This window comes from Cucurbita moschata, unplaced genomic scaffold, assembly GCF_002738365.1.
Source record: "Cucurbita moschata cultivar Rifu unplaced genomic scaffold, Cmos_1.0 Cmo_Scf00001, whole genome shotgun sequence".
Taxonomy (NCBI): Eukaryota; Viridiplantae; Streptophyta; class Magnoliopsida; order Cucurbitales; family Cucurbitaceae; genus Cucurbita; species Cucurbita moschata.
In genome coordinates, this window is record NW_019268517.1 from 8,289,596 (window position 1) to 8,309,263 (window position 19,668).

Here is a 19,668-nt window from a genome sequence, read left to right on the forward strand (position 1 = left end):
AAAAAAAAAAAAAAAAAAAAAAAAAAAAAAAAAAAAAAAAAAAAAAAAAAAAAAAAAACAAGTAGCCGTTAACCGTAAGTCGCCTATAAAAGCAAGGTTTTGGGATGGTTTTCATTCAGGAGTCTCTGAAGCTCAGAAGCCCAGAAGCCCAGAAGCCATGGTCGTGAAGCCGCCGGACGACGATTCAAAGTAAAGCCAACCGCATTCTCTCAGAATCTTTATTTCTTCGTTTTCCTTTGACTGCATCGATGCTGAATTTCCGGTTTCCGCCATTGTTAGTTACCGATCAATTACTTTCTACCATGACAAAATCTGTTGGAACGGGAAGCAAGTCGACGATCCTAATGCAATCGATTTGGACATTGACAAGCAATTCCTTGGCCTTCCTCTATCAAGTCAGCCGTATTCAACTTCTTCCTGAATTTTTGAAGGTGGAATGATGAATCTATTGTTGGTTACTGGTAAATTACTTTCTACCATGACAAAATCTGTAGGAACGGAAAGCAAGTCGACGATCCTAATGCAATCGATTTGGACATTGACAAGCAATTCCTTGGCCTTCCTACCAGTGTTTAGTGACGATCCTAATGCAATCGATCCTATGTTATAATCTTCATGCTCTGTTGTCTCATTGTGAATTCAGGCCCAGAGAATAGCTGCATCGGATATGAGGAGAAATTGCTCTGTGGCTCTTGGCAATGTCAACATCAGTAAAAATCGTTACACGGATGTATTAACCCTGTAAGTTCAAGTACCATTCAAGCCTCTGTGCTAAAATTTTTGTTTTACTGAATTTTTTATTTGAAAACTAAAAGTTTTTCATTATTAGTTAGTCCAATTTGATAGCTGAATTGTTGTATGAATATTTTCAGTTGATGAGACTAGAGGCGTACTTGACTCTTGTAAGGATTACAGACCTTCTGCATGGGGTTATATCAATGCAAGCTTTATTTCCGTAAGTGCAACAATTGATGTGCTTCTACTTAGATAATATTTCAGTACAAGTTCTCTTTTGACTTTCCTCTCCATTGTCTATTTGAAGATTAGTTATTACCACACAAGGTCCATTACCACACACCTTACGAGGATTTCTGGATGCGATTTCTCGTGTGGCTCCTCGGGGCTTTGTGTTTATTTATTTGCTGTTCTTGAGAAGTTCTTGGCTGTTCAACGCACCAATGTTTCATATGAATTTTGAATTGTACATTGTTGTATCGATAGTGCTACTGTTTGGGTGTGACGACTTGGAGCTTCTTTCTGCAGAAGAGCTACATACACCAAATTCACTTCTTGTTATTTTTAATGGACGTATCCTTGGCAAACATCGGAGGCCTCAGGAGAAGATATTCTTGAAATCTAGTTTTTATAGTTTACATTCCATTCTCTATGTGATTGAAATATAGCATGTTGATTAAAAGTTTCCTACTGCCTACTTGTTTCACACTTGTCGGCTTCTCTTCCTTTAGTACTTCGCTACAGGTATGAGAATGCTGAGGAGAGCTGGAGAAACTGGCGAGTTTGTCAACGCCTTTGTGAATGACAAGCAGGTTATTCTCTTTTCTGCTCCTGTTCTCCTATAACAATGTGCCAGCCACTCTAGGTTTATTCTTATGGGACAATGCTTCAGTATAGTATTTAGCACTTATGGATTGAGTCTGCAGTGTTTTTTAACTAGTTTTAATTTGGACATCTATTGTTACATTCAATCTAACTCATTCTACAGAAGAAATTCAAGCTCTGGTCAATGAGCTTGTATATGACAATGTTTCATAATATTTCAGCACAAGAAGTAGAAAGTTCGCAATTTTTTGCAGTGGAAATGTGATTTCCCTCATATTTATGTTTACATGTAATTGAGACAATACTTTCATGAGACCATGTTCATACTTGAACGGGAAATGATTTCCATCTTCATTTGATATTTATTGCACTTCCAAACCACTAAGCCTGTGCGAATGCATCAGCACTGTGTTTATAATTGCTTCTGATGGAGGACGAGTTTGTCGTCCACTTGTCATTGCTGACAAAGGTGTATCGAGAATTAAAGAATAGACTCATCGGTAAGGTACATTCAACTGCTGCTAGCGTTTGTGTTTACTTTGCATCAAACCTTCAGAGTTGTTATTGAAAATATATTTTTTGGTCACTTTCTCCTTTTTTTTTCGGGGATGAAGTCTGTACATTTGATGATTATTCACGGGAAGGTTTAATCGAGTATCTTGATGTGAACGAGGAGAATAATGCTTTGGTATGTTTACAACTGAATTGTCTGATGTTCTTTGATTATGATATAAAAACAAACAAAGTGCATCTTTTTCAGATTGCTTTGTATGAAGGAGAAACTACATCTTTTTCAGATCGAGCCCTTTACCATATTTTAAACAATCGGTATTCTGTGACTGCTACAGCTATAGTTTAAAGGTATTCTTCCAGAGTTTTGCAGGCTTTTGGATGTAAGAATTGGCGAGCCTTCTGTGACCGTGAATGCTGTTAGTGAATCTATTAGTTCTCATATGTGCCGCTTATTTGACCTTACTTACAGAAAGACGTGGTGATTGGGAGGATTCCTATATGCTATGAAAACGTTGCTGTGCTTTACCCCATTTCAGTTGTCTCCAATTGTATAATTCTTCTGGAGTTTTGCAGGTTTTTGGATGTAAGAATTGGCGAGCCTTCTATGACCGAGAATGCTGTTAGTGAATCTATTAGTTCTCATATGTGCCGTTTATCTGACCTTATGTACAGTTCCTTCGTGAATGTTATTATTATTTAGTTGAATACTGCAGAAAGACGGTGGTGATTGGGAGGAGGATGCCTATATGCTATGAAGACTTTGTTGTGTTTTATGTGATTTCAAAGTCTCCAATTATCTATGCAAGGTGATGCAACCAAGCATCAAAGGATAAAATCTCCAAGAATTCTCAAAAGAACTTTTATTATGATTCAAAAAGCAAGTTAATCACAAGATATCAACCTTCTATTTTAGTGGATTGATAGGTTTACCTTGCATATATAATATGTTCCACCTTTATTGTAAAACTGAAGTTCATCAGAAGAGGGCTCTTAATTGGAACCAGTCAACTGTAATCTCACTTTGTTCCACCTTTATTGGACCAATTCCTATGGTTATTTGCAGAATTTGAGAGTGTACATAAAGCTTCCAATTTATCTCGGCATGTCTTGGTTATTTTCTGCAAGAACACAGCTAAGAATCTTTATTGCTGGGTTTGTTTAGTGTGAAAATACCACACATTGCTTCCCTGTGGCTCGCCAATGTGACTTGTTTATTTGAGCTATCTTAGCAGAACCTTCTGTGGGCTCATTATCTTACTACCCTTTGGCGTTCCATACCTACGATTCGACCTATGGAAAGTAGAGATTATGAATATGCAAGTTATAATGATTGAAGGGCAGTATTGATTTCTTTTTCTGTAACAGGTTTGGAAGAGCGTAAAAGATTTGTGCAAACATATATGGGTGCTAAAGGTAATTTTACAAGATACTATAGAATAGGACCTATGAACGGTCGTCAAGGGATCAAATAATATGCAGCCATGCCAGTTCGTGTCTGTATGAATACAATATAATGCTCATTCCTAAGATGCTTTGATTTTCTGTGCAAGTTCTTTTCTTCTGCCCTTTTTGTTTAATGCCCTCCCTGTCCTAAATTTCAAGGATCCTTCAAATTTCTAATGTCTACCATTCAAGAAGTTCAAAATTTTGGGTGATGAAGATAGATTTTCTGGAAGTTCAAAGATGCATTTGTATGGCATTATATTGTATCATCCTTGAGCTACTTATATTGATTTTTGAGCTCTCATGTTATGTTACACATATGCAGGTCAAGCAGCCCAGTGATGCTGAGGTGGAGAAATTAGTCCAAGATGTTGAGAAGTATACTCTTGCTAGCCATCTTGTTTGGGGTCTCTCGGGAATAATATCGGTAATTTCGCTCCTCTAACACCGAACCATTTATTTTTTTCAATAAGTTATAGGCATTTTTTTGGTTAATTATGTGTGCTAACTGCGAAAAGAAATCAGATAAACACCAACTCTTCTTCCAATCATGTATTGTTTGTGTTTTATGCTTCGAATTGTGATATCGTAAGTCTTAACTTAATCTCCTAAGAACGTCCTTAATCATCGATTCGTTCATTTCATTTTCAGGAGCATGTAACTTAAGCCTGATTTGTCGTTGTTGCTTCCCAGTAATAAATGCATTTGTTACAAGCAGCAGAGAGGCAACAAATAGTAAAACAGTTATTAAGATGGAAAATGAGATGATCTATGTCCAGCTTAATATATTTACCACACCGAAGGTTTGAATAGTTTCTTTATTTTCAAATTGCTTTGTGATCTGCAGCAGAAATACCCTCGTTGCATTTTATACTAACTCCTTTTATATTATATTTAAATTATATTATAATAAAGTTAGTGGACCAAGAGCATTACAACCATCAATCATACAAAAATTTATCTCAATAATTATTACTGCTACTTTGGTTGGATCTTGTTCTTAATGTCTAATTATTAAGAACAATGTCCACAATAATTTCTTTGGTATTGTACAAAATGTTTCTGATTTATGCGTGATATTTATTGCTGTAGTGGGTGGGGGTATGCTTTGTCATGCGATACTCCAGAAGGTGAGGCTTGTGAACTTGTGAAAAACTTGGCTCTGATGACTCGTGTAACGACAAAGGCCCATTAATTTCTTCTATGGTATTGCTCACAACCATTACTTCTTTAATCGCATTTGGGCCCTCTTTTTTTCATATCATATATTCTCCCTTGTGTGAACTGCTGAATCATGCTTGACAATAGGGTTGAATAGAAGAGTCAGGTTATTCCCATAATTATCTTCTTTAGGAACAATTGCTCGAGATGAAAGAAGATGTGTTGGTTGTTATCACTCAGTTGACACGAAACAATTGTCAAATAAAAAAGAATTGTTCGAGATGAAACAATTGTTCGATCTTGTTGGAGTTAATTAACAATTGTTCGAGATGGAAGAGATTCAATATGAAGGATGGATGATGACATGTACCGGTAAGAAGTTACCCATTTCAGAGTTGATGAGTAGATCTCATTTCCCTAGTTTTTATATTTTCATTGTTTATAACGAGTTTTTACTGTCCATGAGCTTACCTTCCAAAAGCCTTTAACATGCTGATGTTTGTTCAAGCTTGAGTCACTTGAGTCACTATTGACTACATGCTCACAACTTCTTTATTCGACACTTAAGAATTTCATTAACATGGTTAAGTTAAGGGCATTAACATGTTAGGAATCATGCTCACAACTTCTTTATTCGACACTTCAGAATTTCATTAACATGGTTAAGTTAAGGGCATGACTTTGATATCATGTTAGGAATCACGACTCTCCATAATGGTATGATAGTCTACTTTGAATATAAGCTCTCATGCTTTTATTTTTTGTTTTCCCAAAAGTCCTCGTACCAATGGAGATATATTCATTACTTCTAAATTCATGATCATCTCCTTAATTAGCCAACGTGGGACCCTTCCAACCATCTTCAACAATTATAGATCTAAAGCTAATAATGGGAGCTGAATAGTTTTACAAAGACCCCATCATGATTCTTAGCAAAGCCTTAGCGGATTGCTCTGTTCTTAGAGAACTAAAGGTATGAGAAGAAGAAATTTGATATTGTAAAGAGAGTGAATCACCATAATACAACCCCAGAGCCAATGCTGATAGAAATTAGTATATCCACCATCCAGTATGAGGATAATAAGCATCTCCGCCAACATCCCATCAAGCACATCTTCAGCTTGTAAAAAATCTGTTAGTGGTGGGCTTGGGCCGTTACAAATGGTATTAGAGCCAGATAAAGGGTATGTACCAGCGAGGAGGCTAAGCCAGCCTCGAAAGGGGATGGGACCCAAAGTGGTGTGCCAACAAGGATGCTGGGCCCCGAAAAGGGGTAGATTGGGGAGTCCCATATCAATTAGAGAAGGGAACGAGTGTCAGCAAGAACGCTGGGCCCCAAAGGGGTTGAATTGGGAAAGGAGCCATTTTGTCTATTGAATTCGTTTAAGTGTCGGCTGGCCCAGTAATCAGAACCATTTATTACTTGAAGCTTACCTTAGGAGAGCCTCTAATTCTTTAACTTCTAAAATGCATGAAGATCTTTCGTACATAAATTAGACAAATATTGATTTCTCTGGATTTCGTGTGTTCATGGTCAACATATTTCTTGCAACTTTTTCCTTCTGCAAGTTTAAAAGAATATTAATCTTATTTACAAGAAAGGCTAAAGGTGTTCTATTTGAAGATGATGGCTATGGATACGGTATCAGTTTAGGTGCATACCTAACCTATCAACATATTATGTGGCAGGGCTAGAGTCTTCAGTTCAAGCTTCTAGGAATGAAGGATCATGAGCTAGACCAAGACGGTGTCTGCATAGGCAAAGGTACGTTTTTGTTTGCATTTTCTTTTATTTTCGAAGCTCTCTACTGCATATTTTGAGTATCTATACCTCAAGATTCATACTTGGGGCACAGATGAAGAAGGTATTGCTTCTCCTTGCTTGGTCTCGTCTGACTCATGTTTCAACGAATAAAAACAAAAATGAAATATACAAACTTTAATTAATAAATGAAATATACAAAAATGGAGAAAAAGACCCTAAACTTAACCAAGGATATACAAAACTTATCTAAATAGTCACGGCGGTCTGCCAGCGAGTGCTAGCGAGGATGTTGGGCCTTGAAAGGAGGTGTATTTTGTGAGATCCCACATCGATCGGAGAGGGGAACGAGTGCTACCGAAGAGAGGTGGATTGCGAGATTCCATATCGATTGGAGAGGGAAACGAAGCACTATTGTAAGGGTGTGGAAACCTCTTTCTAGCAAGACACATTTTAAAAACCTTGAGGAGGAGAAGTACGGAAGGAAAAACCCAAAAATGACAATATTGGACAATATCTGTTAGTGGTGGGCTTGAGCTGTTGTACAATACTTGCACAATCGTGCTTACTAAAGAATTAAAAGCAACACTTCAAGAGGAAGAAACAAGAATCACCAAAACCTAAATTTCTTTCCACTGCATGTCCAAACAATTTCTCCTACATCCCATGTTTTAACAGATCAATAGCTCTACATAGGAGGATCTAGCCATGTTCTACTATAAATTATAAGACATTATTCCTCTATTTCCCTTAAAATTTGTTTTTATGCCAGTACCCCAATACTTCTTTGGTAACTAAATGCAACTTGCATCAATGAGAAATGTCTTCTTTTATCTTTGTTAGTTTAAAACTTTTGATCTGATGTGATCATGGTAATGGACCCAAAGTTGATGAACTCAACCCGACCCAAACAAGTTGTTAGGTTGTAAAGTTGATTCCATTATGCAAACCAAGATAATGTCAGAAATCACGACTCACGTTATGATATTGTCCACTTTTGAGCCTTTGCTTTTGGTTTTCCCCAAAATGCCTCGTACTAATGGAGATAATGTTCCTTACTTTATAATCCATGATATTTCTCTTAATTAGTCAACGTGGGACTACTCCTTTCAATAATTATCGACCGATAATGCATTTGAAATAAAGAGAAAGATTTATGATGCAATATGCTGTAGGCATTATACTTAAAAGCAGACAAAATGAAACTATAAGTACCTGACCAAACCAAGCTGGCAGACTGGATGAGGTTGGGTCTGGTTTTTTTAATTTTTCTGATCAAATGTCTTATGGATATAAATTCTTGAGGACCCAGTTTTATTTTTGTTGCTGATAATAATGTATTGAACTGTTGATATCATATGGCACAGTGATTTGAATTTTTGTTTCTCAAAACTAGGAAATTTTGATGGTGATTTTATGTTCCGTTCTCAATTATTAACAAAAAGTTGATAATCCCGTAATCCTCGTTGTTTCTATGACAAAAGTGGATAACCAATATCTGCTAGCGGTAAGGTTGGGGTATTACAAATGGTATCAGAGCCTAACACTGTGCAGTGTGCCAATGAGGATGCTGGACCCCTAAGGAGGGTGGAGTGTGAGACCCTACATTAGTTGGAAAGGGGAACAAAACATTTCTTATAAGTGTGTAGAAACCTCAAAACTTTTCTTACAAGTCTGTGGAAACCTCTTCTAACGCGTTAAAATCGCGTCTACTAACAAGTCAAAGCGGACAATATCTGCTAGTGGTGGACTTGAGTTATTTATTACAAATGGTATCAGAGCCAAATAAGTGGTGTGCTGGCGAGGACACTGGACCTCCAAGGAGGGAGGATTGTGAGATCCCACGTCGGTTGGAGAGAGGAACGAAACATTCCTTACAAGGGTGTGGAAACCTCTCCCTAGTAGACGCATTTTAAAACTGTAAGACTGACAGTGATCGTAACGGGCCAAAATGAACAAATATCTGCTAGCGATGGGCTTAAGCTTAAGCGGTTACAATTTTAGATTAATAATTAGTCCAACTTTCATTTTCATATTCAAATTTCTCATCACATTTCCATGCAGAATGTATACTACATATGAACTTCAGCATTGTTGCTATCAAATTAGGTGCTGGTTCTTGTGGATTCTCAAGGCTTTTCCCCAAATATTACTATACGTCACTTCTTTGTTTTTAATTTCGTTTGTAACCGTCTAAATCCTCCACTAGCAAATATTGTCTTTTTTTTTTTAGTTTTCCCTTCCGGTCTTTCCCTCAAGATTTTAAAACGCATCTACTAGGGACAAGTTTCTATGCCCTTATTTCTTCCGGTCTTTCCCTCAAGATTTTAAAACGCAACTGCTAGGGACAAGTTTCTATGCGGATAAAGAATGTTTTACTCCCCTCTCCAACCAACGTGAGATCTCACAATCCACCTCCTTCGAGACCTAACGTCCTCACTGACATTTGTTCTCCTCTCACCCTCTTCAGAGCCTACTGCTGTCCGATATCTGACTCATGCTTGGAGTACAAGTTTGAAAAGTTGAAGAGATCCGTTTAGTTGCCTAATTTATATACGTTTCTGTCTTTTTTTTTTTTTTTTTTTTTTTTTTTTTTTTTTTTTTTTTTTTTTTTTTTTTTTTTTTTTTTTTTTTTTTTTTTTTTTTTTTTTTTTTTTGCAGGTTGTGCATGAAATCTGGCTAGAGCCAGGGCAGCAGTATTTTGAAGGAGATCCTTTATCTCATGGTAATTATTTTCTTTCACTCATCTTTCTTTAATTCTCAAGTAATACATTAAACTAACAGCACAACAACTTGTTAAACGCAAAAGTAAAGTTAAGAGATTTATTAGAAGGTCGATATAGACAAGGACAACAGAATCCTAAAATGTCAAATATCTAACTCGAGAAAAATACCGATATTCTATCTCTTAATCTCTTGCTTGCAAAAGAAAAGTCAAATTCTCACTAAAATGAAACATTGCTAGCTGATAAATGTCGGGGAACATTAAAGAGGTTCACAAATGTTTCACCCACACAGGAACTAAAACAGCCAACGAGGAGTTTTGGTCAGGAAAGGAATTATTTGATGTTGATAATAAATGTTAGTGTAGGTTGTGATCATGAATATCTGATATTTGAGTTTTAGGAGTTTTGTAGTTATTAACGCCACATGTATATGGATAAATAGGAGTTTTTAAAATAATTATAAAAAAAAAATCAACTCAACCCTAAAACATTCGAGGGTTCAGATAGCAACTTGACCAACCCGAACCCGAATCCGTTCCACCATGTTCTTACTTCAAGTACTTTTTTTAATTTTTTGAAAAAGTATTTTTACGTTGCTTCAAAAAAAATAGAAAGTTTTTTTTTTTGTTTTTTTTTTCAGTTTTTTAATGTAGGAAAGTACATATGAAGTAAAGGGTTTTGTTGTAATTTCACTTTTATTTTATTTTTTATCATTTACCTAATTTTCTTGCTTCCGGCGGTGGCGGAGCAGTTAATGTAATGTATTCAACCAATTTTATTTATTTACCTTTAATATTTATTTATTTTATATAAAAAATAATGGTTGAAGTTTTATGTTAAAAAATGTGGTAGTTACAGTTTCAGGAATAAATATAATGTGAAGAAAAAAAATAATTTTAACAAAAATGGGATATTTTTTTAATTTCAAAGTTTTCGATATTGTTTATTAAAAGCGAAAATTGAAAAAGAGAAAATTATAAATTTGACGCTCATTTTATATTTAGGAGGTGAAATAGGTGAAAAATTATAATTTGTTTATTAATTAAATTATATTAAAGTAGAAAAATTAATAAGATTTTATGTGAATTAAATATTTTTTACTACAAAAAAATAGCTTTATTGGTATAGAAAAAATAAAATAATTTAAATGAACGAGAACTATAAAAAAAAAATCATGTTTTTGGTACATTTTATGCACCTTTTTTAAATGAAAAATGTTATATATTTATTTGGTACCATCATAACCCTAGAAATTTTAAAAAAATGTCAATAAAACCTATTATTTATAAATAGTAAAAAAATATAAATAATAATATCCACGATAATAGTTTAGGTAGGATCTAAAGAGTTTTTTTTTTTTTAAACACGTTAATTTCAACAAAAATCATCTAAAGAGTTCTTTTTTTTTTTTTTTTAAACACGTTAATTTCAACAAAAATCATTCATACATAGAACTTCACTGATCCAAACACAACCAATAAATTCTTTGAAACTCGATATCAATCGTCAATGTTAAATTTGTCATAGAGTTACCCATTAACCCGTTTATACGTAGTGATTAAAGGAAGTGTAGAACTAAGATTTCCTTTAATTTCTTTATATATCGATCAAGAAATTAAAGGAAATCTTAGTTCTACACTTCCTTTAATCACTACGTGTGTGTGTGTGTGTATATATATATATATATACCATCCATTAACCAATTTATATATATATATATATATATATGCACACACTAAGAGTTGTTTCAATCGATAAAGGGAGATAGAAAGATTAGAGTCTCTGATTGCTTGATCGAATGTATATATATTAATTAAGAACTATGCTCGAATCCTCGATCGGAGGCTCCTCCGTTAGAAGCCTAAATCTTGAGGTCGAGCATGAGAAGAAGTTGAGCTTGAAGAAAGCCTTGAATTGCACTTTCTTGGTAGAATTTTCCTATTCAAATAATAAACACTTCGCCTACTAAAACCAAGAAAATTTATCCTCTCCTTAAAACCGACAAATTTTCACTTTTTCTCTAAAAAAAACATTAATTAATCAAAATTTCGATATTATTTTGTTAAATAGTTTCAATGTAATAAACAAGAAGGAAAAAAAATGAAAAAAAAAAAAAAATCACTTCCGGCTGTAACCGACGGCGAATCATGACTCCGGTGCACTCATTCTCGGCAGCACGTGGACGGCGACCACCTCCATTCCCGGCGGCGTCGGCTCAACTCTCAGCCACGGCGGCGACGCTACCACGTCCACCACCACGATTTCCCCTCTACTTCCACCGCACACGATGCAGACTCTGCCACCGCCGGCCGCCATCTGAACCGCCCCTTTCAACCTATTAGACTGAATTACTTGTTCCCACAAATCCCCCACCGGATTATACCTTCTCAAACATCCACCGCCTTCATCCACTACATACATCTCTTCCTCATCCATGGCCGCCACCGGCCCTCTCCACCCTCCGACCATCCCCTCCGGCATCTCCTCCCACAAATCCCTCTCCAAATCATAAACCAACCCTTCTTTCGGCGCATCCCCTTTCACATTCACCATACAAAGCTTTCCCCTCCACCCCACAGCATCAATGGCGTCTCGACTGAATCTCCGATCCTTCAATCCACTAACCTTCTCCCAATCGCCTCCTCCTCCGCCTCTGGGTTTTTTCAAATCCCATCTCTCAACAGAGCGAGCGACGTCGGTGGAGAAGAACGACCCAATTCCGCTAGCGACGTAGACGGAGCCCCGGAGTGCGCCGGCAGCGCACCAGCGACGTGGGGTTATGAGGGGAGGACCGAATTGCCAGGAATTGGAAACAGGGGAGAAGATTAAAGGGCGAGGCAGGGCAGGGAGGAGGTTTTGAGTGGTGGCGGCGAGGAGGAGGAGGTGGCCGGAGACGGCGAGAGACTGAACAGGGAGGTGGCGGGAGAGGAAAGAGGGGTGGTGGATCATCAGATCTAGAGGAGGCGGATTAGGCGGCGGCGGGAGGCGATTCCATTTCGAAGAGATTGGATCGAAGGTGAAGAAATCGAGGGAATTGGGGGAGGAAGAAAGAAGGGCGTAGATAGAGAAGAAAGGGGGGAAGGCAGGGGAGTAGATGAGGCGCCGCCATGAGCGGCTGACGGAGAAGAGGAGAGAAGGGGGGAGGCGGGAGAGGCATAACTGGGCTACGTGATCAGGGAGGCCGGGGAGGAGCGGCGGAGAGGGGCAGTGGCGGTGGCGGTGGCGGTGGCGGTGGTGGTGGTGGTGGTGGTGGTGGTGGTGGAGAGCCAGTTTATTGCGCTTGGAGGAGGGGGAAGTGGCGGTGACCATGATGATTAGGGATTTGACGGCGGCGGCGGGATTGGGAATAATTGCTCAGTCGTCTCTGATTTTGGGTTTGGATCATTTCATTCGACGGCGCAAAGTTCTACAGCGGAACAGACCCAATTGTGGCCTTATTATTTAATGGCCGCACAATTCCATATATATATGTATATATATGTGTATATATATGTGTATATATATGTGTGTATATATGTGTATATATGTGTATATATATGTGTGTGTATGTGTATATATATGTGTGTATATATATATATCTGTCATTTTTTATAAAAAAAAATATATATTTATAATTAAATTTAAGTTAGCATATCTAAAACAAGAAATTTTGATTATTAATTAGAAATAAAAGAAAGGGTATGAAATTTTTTTATAAAAAAATTAATAAATATTTTTTTTGAAAAAAATGAAAAAAAATGTATGAGAGATGTTTTTCTAACATTATTTCGCGACTTTTTTCTCCTCAAGATTCCGTCTTTTTTTTCGGAGATTCTCAAAATGATGAGCAAGGTAAACCACCCGTTATAAGGGTGTGTAAACCTTCCCCTAGCAGACGCGTTTTAAAGCCTGGAGGGAAAACCTAAAAAGGACAATATCTGCTAGCGGTGGATCTGGGCCGTAACAAATGGTATCAGAGGCAGACACTGGATGATGTGTCAGCCTTCTCGCTGTTCCCCGAAAGGGGTAGACACGAGGCGGTGTGCCAGTAAGGACACTGGGCCCCAAAGGGGAGTGGATTTGGGGGCGGCCCCACATCGATTGGAGGAAGGAAAGAGTGCCAACGAGAACGCTGAGCCCCGAACGAGGGTGGATTGTGATGTCCTACATTGGTTGGGGAGGAGAACAAACCACCATTTACAAGGGTGTGAAAACCTTCCCCTAGCTAACGCGTTTTAAAGCCTTGAGGGGAAGCCCGAAAGGGAAAGCCTAAAGAGAACAATATCTACTAGTGGTGAGATCTAGGTCGATACAGTTTCCAACATTGGAACATATAATTAAACAATGATTAAAAATGGCATGAACACAACCTAAAACCTAGGATCCTACGGTCTAAGTAGGCTGATTAGGGTAACATGTGGATCAAACAATCTCAATCAAGTCATCGATAAGACTTATAGAAGAGGTTGAGTTGAAGAGCCAAAACCAAAAAACGTGTTATGAGAATGACTTACTAACTCGAGATGTGCATGACCTATCTTCTTAATTTTCATTGTCACGTCAAGTACGATCTTAATCTATGACCAAATTCTTACCCTTATAACGAGACGACAATTATACGCACGCGATCTCATTCAATAATTTTTTAAAAAAGAAAAAGTTGAGTTTCTATTTGAAGCTAAAAAAATGTTTATTTGAAGGAAAAAGAAGGGGGAGACTTTATTTAGCTATGAATGGAAGATGCAAGTGGGAAACGAATAATGAAGTTGGGAATAATATGGAAAATCAATTAATGTAGAGAGAGAAAATAAAAAAGAGAATAAATTATAAAAGTTTTTATTGCCCAATTCTCATCATTCATTAATGTGATTAAATTATATTTAATAAAACCTTAAATTTTCCATTAATGTTCAATGAATTTTAAAAAAAATGTAAAAAAAATATCTAATATTAGTTAGCTAATATGAAGGATGAATGCTGGTAGAATTTGGTGTCAATCGAACATTCGACAGATGTTCCACTAGGTCGTATAACCATTTGTCAAAATCAGTTGGGTGCATAATAAACTTAGAATTCCATCTCATATATTTTATATGGCTCGTAACGTCTCAATTGCTTGCACTCTCGAATATCGTACATTTAATGGTTGAAAAATCCCTCAAACGTCTTTATCTATAGAACGAATCAAATTCACAAATGAAATATACACGAATCTAAAAATTTGAAGACTCAATTAGGCGTAATTGTGAGGATGGTAAGCCACAAACCACAATCACAATGCGCCAAACGGTGGCGTTTTCAACTAAAATAAATATCAAAAAGCCCATTTTGTCGTATAAAAAGCCTTGTTAATATCATGGTACAGACATTAATGGGTCCCACTTTAAAAAAATAAATTATTATTATTTTATTTTTTGCAAAGTGGGGCCCTCTCTTCCTTTTATTATTATTTCATTATTTATTTTAACTTTTTTTAAAATATGAATTTTATTATTATTTATTTCAATGTTTTTATTAAATGATAATTAACACATAAAAACTTCTAATATTAAATTAATACAAAAAAATTCAATCGTGAAGTAAATAAATTATGTCGGTAGAATCTAAACGCGTCTTTTCAGTCTTAATTTAAAATTATAAATTTCAACAAAATCTAATTTTTTAATTATTATTTTCGGGGTTGCATTAATTATTGTGTGGCCCATTTGTGAAAGAGATTTTATAAATTTTTTTTAAGGTTTGCATTTATGCATAAAAACAGTAATTTTCTTTTTCTATTATTTGTTTTATTTTATTATATTTGTGTTAATTGAAAAAAAAATTGCATATTTAATTTGATTAAACTTGGTGTATTTTTTATTGGGCCGGTTTACTGGGTGTACCCATTCTATGGGCGGCCCATTGTGATGGGCCCATAAAGTTATCTAGAGAACGAGAGGGGGTCAAGAGTGAAGGGCGGAGTTTAGAGGGTTGAAAGTTTTGGTGCATGCACCTATGTTCTTGTGGCGGCCTCCCAATTCCACACCAATAGCGCCTTCTCACAGTGTCATCGCTGGCACACCTGCTCGGTGTATGACTCGAATGTCGTTTATAACAGCTTAAGGCCACCGCTAACTTAGTGTATGACTCTAATACCATTTGTAACAGTCAAGTTTACCGATGTCCTCTTTGGACTTGAGATCCCACTTGGTTGGGAGGGGAGCAAAACCTTCCTCATAATGTGTGGAAATATTTTCCTAGCATACACGATACAATTTCTAACAACTCAAGCCCACTGCTAACCGACATTGTCCTATTCGGACTTTCATTGTGAGATCCTACCTCGGTTGTGAGGGGAACAAAATATTCCTTACAAGGTGTGAAAACATTTCACTAGCAAACACATTTTAAAACCTTGAGGGGGAACTCAATAAGAAAAAACTAGGATAATATCTAATAGCTATGGGGTGAGTTGGAGCTTTTATATTTATTATTTATTAAATCTATGATGTCTCACCACCATTTACAAGGATGTGGATGGAAACTTTTTCCTAATAGACCTGTTTTAAAGCTTTCATGAAAACTAAAAAGGAAAGTCTAAAGAGAACAATATCTGCTAGCTGTTGATCTAGACCGTTACAAAATCTAAAAGTTCATAAACAACTCAATCCTAAGTAATTCATTGAATTGAGTGATCAAATTGGTGAGATTAGGCTCAGGGTTACCTGTAAATGTGGAGACGATGGTTTCAGAGGCGGACCATAGGCGTGCAGCTAAGTGCGTGGACTTGGTACCTGATTTGGATTCACAACCACCTTAATCATTGCAATCCGCAAAGTATTTGCCATTCACATTATCCACGCTCCGATTCGCGGCTACTTTGCAACTTGTTGCTGCTCCTTGAGGAATTTGACGCCATGTAGAGAATCAAATATGCATTTCTCATTCATTAATTAGTTATATAGAAATGTTTCGATTGTTTGGATACCTATGACGAAGCCTTCACGATCTCTGTTTAATTTGGTTTTCACTACGCGCGGATGAACACAGTTTACTGTAACATTTGCCTCCATTTCCTGTTCCGATTTCGTCAAAAACAAAGTCGAGCGTGAAATCGTTCTATGAACATACCAATTGATATTGAGGAAGAACCTGAAGTCTGTGAGCGAGTTGGACGGTGTAAGCACGTGTCGCGTCGTACTCTCTGCTGCGAGTTAATATCAGTATCGCTATCAGACCGCCATTGATACGCAAGCAAAGGAAAATTAATCTTACCTGTTGCTTTGGCTTATCTGGCCGAGACATTCGATTACGTCGCCGGAAAGCCGGCTGTGGATATTGGACGTCACATTCACTATTCGGCCTTGGATTCCCGTTGATTTGGCTGTTTCGATCATCTTATTCAACAAAAGCTTCGTGAAAAGAAAATGACCTACATGATCGATCAGATTAATAATGGCAGAAGTTCTCATGATTAGACACGAAAATTTTTGTTCTGCGTACTTACCTCGATAATTCGTAGCGAACGTCATCTCCATTCCGTCTTCAGAAATTGCGCGTTCGTAACAGAATCTGCCGGCACTGTTACTGAAAAATCAGAACGAATCCGTCTTTTAGTTTCTTTAATAAATCACTGTAGTTTGTTCCTTCGATTCAACGGAGTGAATTAGCGATGTTTCTGGACGAATTACATCAGGAGATTAAGAGGCAAATGTAAGAACTCGAAATTGGAAACGAAGTTCGGGACGAAATTCATAGAACTTAGATCGAGAACCATCACCGTGATTCGTGAATGATCAAAACAGTCCAATTCCGATCAGATTCGCGCCTTGACTTCCACGGCGGCTTTAAGGTTGCGAACCGGAATGACGATCCTGGCGCCGCGCTTGGCTAAGACTCTTGCCGTCTCCGCTCCGATTCCCGACGTCGCTCCCCTGCGCTTAAATTAGTTAAAATTGAAAGAAAAACGTAATGTAACAAAATCGAAATTCAAAATTCAAAGAACACAAACCTGTGATTATGGCAGTGATGGAGTGCAAATGAGAACATCCTTGAGTAACCTTATTTATTCATTTCAACCGTTTTCTAACATAATTTTATTTTAAAATATAAAATGTCATAATAAATTTAATAATATTTTATAAAAAAAAATAATAATATCTCTATTTTGGTACTTGAAAATCTTCCGGCAAAACTACTAGAAGTTATGCTTAAAGTAGACAATATCTTACCGAGTTGCGAGGGAGGGGCACATGGGTTGGAAAGGGACATCAGCAACAGCTGATGTCCAATGAGGCACATGTCGCATGTCGCACGCCTGAAGGCACCCAACTCTACCCTACCGTGCACGTTCCACCACCGCACCGCGGTCACCATAGGGCTTGAACCTTTCTAGCAATCATGGGTTGAAGGCCCATAAATAAGGCCCATCAAGCGCCGAATTATGAGAAAATAATAATAATAAATAAAATAAAAAACACAATTTTTTAGAACACTCCTGATTGCGGGGAGAGAGAAAGACAAAAGGACAAAAAGAAGAGGTGATGACGTCAAATACAGCATCATCATTCCTAAAAAAAAAAGAAAAAAAAAGAAAACAAACTGACAGCTCATCATTCCGCGCCTCTCATCTCAGGGCAGTATTATTATATAAATATAATTATAATTAGAATAATTATGATGGACGGCGTGGCAGTAGGATACCAATGGGGACCACCAATGGTCCTGTAGGCCGGCCCACACTCGAACACTCTTCTGAACTGCCCCTTCTTTGTCACCGGAATCACCGGCATTTCTTCCCCTCAAAATTACCGCCTTTCTCTAATTAAAATCAACCAAATATTAATAATTTATTATTCTTTGATTTTTCTTTTTATTTCTAATTAAAATCTTTAAATTAACGAGCAATCAGCTAACCTAAACAATAGCTCACCTAGTTTAAACGTTAAAATATTCTCGACAAAAACGTCCTAACTGCAAATCCCACCTCACGTTAACTAAAAGACACACGAGAGAATGGTCCAAAAAACCGAACGAGGGTCCATAATGGTTTTGTATGTTTTGGATCGATGTGGTGTGTCGAGAATAGTGGTCTCCTTCTACAAACCTTAGAGAGCAAGGAACGAGACCACATTTTCATATTCTTTTTTTACATATCCCTAAATATACCAACAAACATCCATTCTCAATGACAGTGGCAAAATTGAAATAATACGTAAATATTTAAATAGTTTTTAAAAATAATATTATTTATTTATAAACTCACGCCCTCCTTAATTAGTTGAGGTGGGACAATCCTCAGTAATCATTAGTTGGAAAGGGGAACAAACATGTTTTAAAAATCGTAAGGTTGATGGCGATACGTAACAGGTCAAAGCGGATAATATTTATTTTTCGGTTTATAAATTTAATATATTTTTTAAATGATGGAATAATAGAGTGTAGTTTCTGACTTATAAGCAAAGCCTAAACAACAAGCCTTCTTTGTCTTGTCAGCTTTTTGTTCCATTAAAGACATTAGATTCCTTTTGCCATTATTTATTTATTTATTTATTTAAATATATTTCTTCAATTTTAAGTACACAAATTGTGATTCACAATTATTTAATTTACCATGTGTTCTAAGTGTTTTTTTAATACAATTATTTAAATTTAAGATATATATTGATATCGGTCGATATCGGTCAGGATGTCTGTTTAATCTGTGGGTTCAGTCTCATAAAGACCTAACTCCAAATATGTTGGAGAATCATTGTTTAAATGAGAAATTAGGGAGGGAAAAAAAGATGTTTTTTTTTCTTTAGGTGACGGAGGGAGAAGAAAATTATAATTATTTTATTTTTTTATTTTAATCTAATTCTAAAATTAAATTTACAAAAACTACTTGTACTCGGATATTTCTTCATTTAATTATTAATTTTTATGTATATCTCTCGAGTATTAATCACAGCTCGTATTTGCCCCGAAAACAATTACAAATTTAAATAATTTAGGAGTCGTTTTTATACTAAATGGTAAAAATAATAATAATAAATAAATAAATAAATCTATCCAAAACAAGTCAAACCAAACATTGAAACAACAAAGTAGAGATTGGTTGAAATAAGGGAAAATGGAGCAAAGGTTTTAAAGCTCAAACAAGTGGAAAAATAAGAAATAAATAATAGAAAATAGAAAATCCATATGTGTTTGAATTGAATACAAAAAGGTGGAGTTGACCTCATTCTCATGATGAAGCATGTAATGTATAGAGGGAACATCATTATGCTCTTTTTAACCTAAACCCGAGCGGTTTTAAATATCGATATCGACAAAAATCTCGAGAATTATTTTATGAATATGTCAATTGAAATAACAATATTGTGAGATCATACGTCTGTTGGAGGGAGGAACAAATCATTCCTTATAAAGGTGTGAGAGACTCTCCAAGTAGACACGTTTTAGAATCGTGAGACTGATAGCGATACGTAACGGGTCAAAGCAGACAATATTTACTAAAAGTGGGCTTGAGTTTTTACAAATGATATTAGAGTCAGATATTGGGCG

The 19,668-nt window shown here is 36.5% G+C and overlaps 2 protein-coding genes and 1 long non-coding RNA gene across 4 annotated transcripts in view; 1 reads left to right on the top strand and 2 right to left on the bottom strand.

The window, feature by feature from the left end:
* Positions 1-9,614, top strand: part of LOC111443569 — a 12,588-nt gene extending 2,974 nt beyond the window's left edge. The window contains exons 3-13 of the long non-coding RNA XR_002710521.1: positions 120-189; positions 280-461; positions 644-741; positions 873-1,547; positions 2,444-3,486; positions 3,842-3,943; positions 4,168-4,319; positions 4,609-4,722; positions 4,825-5,049; positions 6,367-6,442; positions 9,101-9,614. This is a non-coding gene — a long non-coding RNA (uncharacterized LOC111443569). The remainder of the gene's footprint in view (positions 1-119; positions 190-279; positions 462-643; positions 742-872; positions 1,548-2,443; positions 3,487-3,841; positions 3,944-4,167; positions 4,320-4,608; positions 4,723-4,824; positions 5,050-6,366; positions 6,443-9,100) is intronic.
* Positions 9,615-11,069: 1,455 nt separating this feature from the next.
* Positions 11,070-12,597, bottom strand: LOC111443540 (F-box/kelch-repeat protein SKIP25-like). 2 transcript variants are annotated; one of them, XM_023081404.1, is made up of 2 exons: positions 12,422-12,597; positions 11,070-12,382 (listed from the first exon to the last, which is right to left on the bottom strand). In XM_023081404.1, exons 1-2 carry the CDS (start codon positions 12,472-12,474, stop codon positions 11,311-11,313), a joined length of 1,125 nt encoding a protein of 374 aa, XP_022937172.1. In that variant the 5' UTR covers positions 12,475-12,597; the 3' UTR covers positions 11,070-11,310. The 2 variants fall into 2 exon arrangements, with proteins under 2 accessions (XP_022937172.1, XP_022937163.1); XM_023081395.1 differs by having other exon boundaries at positions 11,070-12,597.
* Positions 12,598-15,823: 3,226 nt separating this feature from the next.
* On the bottom strand, positions 15,824-16,900 carry LOC111455220 (short-chain dehydrogenase TIC 32, chloroplastic-like). Its single transcript, XM_023096842.1, has 6 exons — positions 16,815-16,900; positions 16,631-16,710; positions 16,399-16,555; positions 16,276-16,327; positions 16,112-16,199; positions 15,824-16,022 (listed from the first exon to the last, which is right to left on the bottom strand). Exons 1-6 carry the CDS (start codon positions 16,898-16,900, stop codon positions 15,940-15,942), a joined length of 546 nt encoding a protein of 181 aa, XP_022952610.1. The 3' UTR covers positions 15,824-15,939.
* Positions 16,901-19,668: the final 2,768 nt, after the last annotated feature.